At 46.4% G+C, this 6,415-nt stretch overlaps 1 protein-coding gene across 2 annotated transcripts; it reads left to right on the top strand.

Annotated features, from left to right (window-relative positions):
- Positions 1–915: 915 nt before the first annotated feature.
- Positions 916–6,174, top strand: LOC125984537 (uncharacterized). 2 transcript variants are annotated; one of them, XM_049746493.2, is made up of 3 exons: positions 916–1,930; positions 1,998–2,633; positions 5,417–6,174. In XM_049746493.2, exons 1-2 carry the CDS (start codon positions 992–994, stop codon positions 2,499–2,501), a joined length of 1,443 nt encoding a protein of 480 aa, XP_049602450.1. In that variant the 5' UTR covers positions 916–991; the 3' UTR covers positions 2,502–2,633; positions 5,417–6,174. The 2 variants fall into 2 exon arrangements, with proteins under 2 accessions (XP_049602450.1, XP_049602449.1); XM_049746492.2 differs by having other exon boundaries at positions 5,414–6,174.
- Positions 6,175–6,415: the final 241 nt, after the last annotated feature.

Genomic DNA, 6,415 nt, shown 5'->3' with positions numbered 1-6,415 from the left:
GCACATTTAACTCTGACGCTTTTAGTCCGACTGTGCGTCAAAGTTTTCCACTTTTTGTTCGTTCGGATTAATTGAGTTGGATGAACTCTTAACTGCTTTTTGAGAACTTCTTTCATCTTTGAAGTCTGACTTTGTCTGAATTGATTGAAGTGGAATTAGTGCTTTTCAGGGAAAGAGCTCAAACAAATCGAATGGTGGTGGTGCGTGAGCGCGTGGTGGGACATGTTCCAGGAGGTGTCAATGTCTCCTTCAGTCAGAGTGCTGCCCACTTCCATGCTAGCGTGGTTGGAAACCCCACCTACCCCCTTTTTGCTTCCCTCCTCCCACCCCAGCCCTTCCCTACAATCCCCTCCTCTCTTGCTCCGTCTCTGGAAGAAGAATCTCGGGCAGCGTTTTAATTGCGCTGTGCTTTAGTCGGTCGGGGCTAATGAGCTGGGCTCCGGACCCGGGCTGTCTTTCTCCACGGGGCCCAAGGCCATATGGAGTCCGTTTCCGTAGAACTTCTGGATTTCACGGGGAGGAGAAAATGGGGGCTTCAAAAATCCAGGTACTGCTGACTTTGTGAGCGAATGAAGACGGAGTGAAGGAAAGAGAGGAGGAGGAGGAGAGGGGAGGGGAGGAGAGTGAGAGAAGATTGAGAGAGGGAGGGAGAGAGTGAGAGCGAGAGAGACTCCTGAGGCAGCAAATGAGACAGAGCAGGGAAGCGTGAGAGGTAAAAAAGAAAGGAGGGAGCAGGAGGAGGAGGAGGAGGAGGAGGAGAGGGGCCCCGTTGAGGAGAGAGGGAGAAGGAAAAAAGTTGGGAGAAAGAAAAGAGAACGGGGAAGAAAAGAGCTGCTTGAGAGAAGTGGGGGAAACAACAGACAGGAAGGAAGGGGAGGGGAGGGAGGTAGGGAGACGTCTTGGGTGGAGGGGGAAGAGGTGGGGGCGGGGCGGGGGGGGGCTGAGCAAAAGTTTCATCGGCGGCACGAGATGAGGAAAACAGAATGAGTGAATGACGGGACTTCACAGAGGCAGGAGAGGATTTTCGGACCCGTTTTCCATGCGAGCCTCTTTGGACATGTACACAGAAGGCGGGCAAAGACGACGATTTCTCCAGCCCAACGGCGTCGCCGGTCCGTGTGCCTGCCGGTACCACGATGGGCTGGGGTACCAAGCAACATCCACCACACATCCGGACCACCCGCATCTGGACGGCCACGGAGACAGCCAGCCTCTTCGGGTTAAGGACGCAGGGGGAAGGGCATTCAGAGGTGGTCCCTGGGGCGCTCAGAGACAGCCTGTGTTCCTGGGGCCCGGCCCCTTCAGCCAGTCACAAGACTTGGCCCGACTCAGCCCCCCGTGGGAATTGAACCCAGCCCAGTGGAGCCGCTCGTCAGAACTCGGTACGAGACATGGCCAGTTTTTCAGGGAGCGGTGTGAGTGTGTGGCCGCATCCAACCACAGCAGGGCACACCCCTTTCACGTCCAGATACCGCATCCACTCCCTCATCTGCGGGTCAACGGTCACACGTGTGGATATAGCAGGACCGTGCACCATAACGTTTTGGTGGACAAAGGAGAGGATGGTTCGACTTGCATCAAGCAAAATGGCCATTTGGAGCATCCCTTTGCCACCACTAACAGCCACTGCGCACCCAAGCAGAGCAGAGATATCCGACAGGACTCGGGTGGATCAGGGGAGAACTGCAATGGGCACCATCACAAAGGTTTCTTCCCCACCGAAGTCCCACAGAAGCACTTTGACCGAGACAAACGGAAGGAAGTTTGCATCCGTGGTCCAGCCGTTGTCGATCCAGAAGCGCCAATCGCCGACCAAGCGACGAACCAAGCTAGCCGGCAGGATTTGGTGAAGAATCAGATCCGACAAGTGGTGACGGATCTGGAGGATGTCTTGGGAGGTTTGAAGCAGGTTCATGTGGAGATGAAAGAGGTAGGTGTCCCAACTTTTCAATTGATGACATCTCCGTCGACAAATACCATCCGTTTGATTCCATCAGGTCATTGAGCAGATCGATCATCTGACGGCCAGTATGGACCTGAACGAGGACCTGCGCAACGTGGCTTGTGGGTCAACAGGCAACGTTCACACCTCTGCTCATCCAGGGGAAGTGGCAGTGTCGCACCCGGCCGAGTGGTCGAGGCGTTCCGATGAAGAGCGCGTCATCCTGAGAACAAACTCTCCATCCCCAGTTCATACGGCATCTGTGGTCAAAACTCGTTGCTTCACCCCGCCGACTCGCACAAACCACCTCAAGCACACAAACGGGCATCCGCCTCTGATGTTCTCCGACCACAAAGCGGATAACCCAGAGTCCCGTTGGCAGCACCTAAATCCTCAAGTTGTCATCGGTAACAGCACAACGTTACGCTCGAGGACTCAAAAGCCTCCGCTGTACCCGCAGAACGGGATTTGCGGCAAAGACAATTCGCATCCATCCGGTAAAACCACGAGGACCCCCGCGTACGTCTGGAGAAGTCGCCACAACAACAGCATGCTATGAAGAAGGGGAGAGAGAGGTGGTGGCAGCGGCGGCGCTCTGCCCCAGTGATAAGGGGGAGGGGGAGCTCGAAACATGACACCCTGCGGCAGTGACCGGAGGTCAACGCAATTCCAAGCAGGGGAACAACTCATGGTAAGTTCACACACACACAACAGGACCAGTTTCTTACTTGACATGGCAGCACATCAAGGCTGAGATCTGATTGGCCAAAAAGAAATAACACATAGTGTAAACAAACTATGAAATTAAGAGAATAGAGTGTCGCAAATTAATCGATACAATTTCAGGGAAAAGTGTACTACAATTTTGTTTGTAACCACGGATAAGTGCCTCATCCACCACTGCTTTACAGTGTTGATGTTGCCAATGACGTCGGCCATGTTTACAGGCAGCTTAGTTACAGTCGGGAACTCAATTGTGGCTCTCTTGCTTGTGACTAAAAAGGCTTTTATGTGTTTTTCATGTGTGTGTGTGGGCGGCGGGGAGGGTGGCGTGTGTCTGCATTTGTTGATGTCACATGACTTCCCAGTTCACGTTGTAAAAGCTGTTTTGTTGAAAACATCAAAAAGTAGTGGTAGAAAGAAGATACAAATATTACATTATGATACTTAAGGAGATTTTTAAGATAGAGCCATTTCTTTTTCGGCTGCTCTTTGCGGATGACATTGTGACATAAAAAAGACATTTATACACATAAAGTCAAATGCAGTTGACAGATTTTTTTACTTGAGTAAATGAATCAGTCACCACAACTTTTCCAAAGTCAATTTTTTACACAACTATATAGCGTGAATTATTTTGCCATCTTTTTCCACAAGTAGTGCCGCTAATAGTGCTTCCCGCTTTCTTGAGATTTCCAAGCCCACTGGGTAATTACATTTAAAAACAAATTGTCCATTCAGCATTCAAAACCGAAGACACAAAGACAGATAAAATCAAGAAGCGCAGGCTTTTTTTTTTTTTTTTTTGCAGTGTGCGTTAGTCATGCCTGAACTGGTAGTTGGCAGCAGCTCAGATGCACATTTTGGCACAATCAGACCCCCGCGGCCTATCGCCTGCAGTCATGTGACACAATGGAAGAGTCATCACATTTACAGCTCTGACTCGAAATTGCCATAATTAACCTTCCGTCGACTTTTCTTCTTCATGCTGATTACCCATTACATCAGCAAAGAAGCCCACTTAGTCGTAAATGTTCCCAAATTAAAAAAAAGGGCCACCTTTGCAGATGTTGTGGTTGACTCCCTGCACTTCCCTCTTGTGGAGACTATGTGCAACTACATGGTATTTTTCTTTTTATGGGCAAGCACAGTCTGGTTTCAATCATAAAACCCCCTGGCCACCTGCCATCCGGACTGAGGCGACCGCTCGGTATATTTGCGGCGCCCATGCAAACCAAACCTCAGTGCGCCTCCTCCGCCGCAACGGGGGGACATGAACGTGTTTCGCTCCAACGGTTTTATTCATTTTGAGGAGAGCTGAATTTGTTTTTAAAGGAGGCAGACAGTATTAGGCAATTGTTTTCGGTGGGCGCTCTGGCTTCCTCCCGCAGCCCCAAAACGGACATGTTAGGGGGTTCTCAAATTATAGTTGTGATTTGGGAGTCTGGAAAATAATTTGCAAGAAATTATCTGCATACCTTGCCTATTGGAACTTGCACCAATACAATCAAATAGACTGAGCCAAGTCACCACAAATGGCACAAACCCCAGTTTACAATTACCGACACAACTCTGAATTAGACATAAATTTGACACCATTTTATAGCATGTTAGGAACTTTGAAAAAACACTAAGACAGCAAATAGGTGAGTTTTCAGTGACTAATAGAGAATGGGTTCCCCCCACTGACTAGTTAACCATTGGTCCAGAAATTCAACCATTCACATACAAGCAAATAAATAGTCACATTTGTGTTCAGCATCCTTCAGATTCAAGTGATACCGGCGACATTTCAAACCTTTTGAATCTCAAGGATTTCGTCACCCTGAGTGGGTTCCATGTAAAATGGCTGCCACAACAGATTGGGCGCTAAGTTACTCAGCCACACATACATCATTATTCACTTAGGAGTCAAATTACAGTTAAAATGCCAGTGTTGACAGACCATAAGTATAATTATTTTGCCTCAAATATTTCAGAAAAAAAAAATTGTTCGTTTGAGTAATTACTTTTTTTTTCGCATAGTGTTTCTCAACTAGAAAAGCTTTTTGTGGCTTTTTTTAACACCACTTATTCCATAAACAAGAGCAGCCAAGAGTAAGTGTTAAGAATATTGGTGGAGGTATGTAATTGACCTCAAAAATGCTTCAAAGGTCAACCAAATGAAGCCTTTATTTCTTCTGGTTTCAGCCTTTTGGGGTGCTGGAAGGTCATCATAGGAGGCAACGTTCACTTTTGCTCCATTTTTACATTGCAAGGACTTCTATCAGTATTTTTTTGAACCTCTTCTTGATTTGAATTGAAGACGCTGCAGTGTTGCCTCAACCTGCGCTTGCATCCTCGCACTTTTTTCTTCATCCTGATATAACCGATCCTTTATATTTTTTTTATTCCCATCAAGGCATTTCTTTTTTTCCCTGTATGAAGGTCTGACAGCTTCATAAATACAGTATGCGCAAAGACTACCATGAACAACAAAAACTTGGTAATTTGAGTTTAAAAAAAATAGATTAAAAACTCAGAGCAAGTGAAGGAAATATGACTCACAAGGACACGGAAATAAAGGGCCTCCTTTTCAGCACGGGAATAAACGAACACAGCTTTTTGTGTCACTGCCAAAGTTACTTAACTCGAAAATCCTTGAGCTGAAGCGCGGCTTGTATGTACAGTTCAATTTGATGAAAAGATGTGAACTCACAAAGGTGGGTAATGTTAATCTTTTGGGTTTCTCTTGTGATAATGTCTTTCCAGCAGCCTCAGGGCCAAGATAATCCTGAACGGAAAACTCTTCCCCCGTGAAACCTCTTCGATACCACTGATGGAGCTGCCAAATAAATTGATGGCAACGCCAAGAGGACATGCGCTGCTTCCCAGGAGGACACGTGCCCGTAGCCGGTGTTAGTGTGCCTCTGTCTTTTGTAATTGAAGAAATGAAAGCATTTAAAGTGACTAACGACTAATTGACTATTTAACCAGAAAAAAAAAAAACTGAAATTTTACTTGGATGGATTATAGGTATATTGGATTGTTCAATTGACTCTGGGGATCGGGGCTGTCAAATTGGGCTCCTCCAAACAAAATAACTAGCAATAAACGATTAGTTCAGGACTTGGGCAGTTATTCTTTCAAGTACCACTAGAGGGAGCCTGTATACCATACTTTGAAAATCACTGCTTTACAATGAATGTGAATTGTGCACAGCTGAAAATCAAAGTTATCTTTTATGACAAAATAAATGTACTGGCCTTAACAGCAAATAGTCAGTGGCAGCTCGAGTGAATGTAGTTGACGTGTATCTTTAAAGATATGTTTGAAAACAATGGATTTTTTTCTTACTGTATGCCAGATGAAATGGCAGTGTAGTAAGCACGAATTCTTCTGTGTGAGTGTGTGTGTGGGGGGGCGTTTCTCAAATAAATCAATTTGACATCCTAATTATCCAGTGGAAGAGATAATGTAGCTCTGAATGTCCTACATTTTAACTTTGAAATAAAAAAGAACTGACTCAAGCATATCTGCGTCCTTGTCAAGATTTATGAAAGATTAATTACCCCCAAAAAGTGAAGTGGGAATAGGGAAAAGTCAGGTTTGATCAGTTGGTGGCATTATATGATCTCATTTCTTCTTCTCCTTTTAGCCCAGGTTAGTTTTGGCCAGCATCTGCGTGAATGTTTGTTTAAACCTTGTCTGAGAATTTCACCCAGCACGAGCTCCTGCTGCTATCACAGCTTACCGCCTTGGCCCGACAACAAG

The sequence above is a fragment of the Syngnathus scovelli genome, chromosome 17, assembly GCF_024217435.2.
Source record: "Syngnathus scovelli strain Florida chromosome 17, RoL_Ssco_1.2, whole genome shotgun sequence".
NCBI classification, from domain to species: Eukaryota; Metazoa; Chordata; class Actinopteri; order Syngnathiformes; family Syngnathidae; genus Syngnathus; species Syngnathus scovelli.
The sequence above is the reverse complement of the archived record's forward strand: the minus strand, read 5'-3'. Positions and strand labels throughout refer to the sequence as shown.

Coding starts and splice junctions, on each gene's coding strand:
- LOC125984537 (XM_049746493.2), top strand. CDS start 992: ATGACGGGACTTCACAGAGGCAGGAGAGGATTTTCGGACCCGTTTTCC. Junction 1,931..1,997: donor TTCATGTGGAGATGAAAGAG/GTAGGTGTCCCA, acceptor TGATTCCATCAG/GTCATTGAGCAGATCGATCA.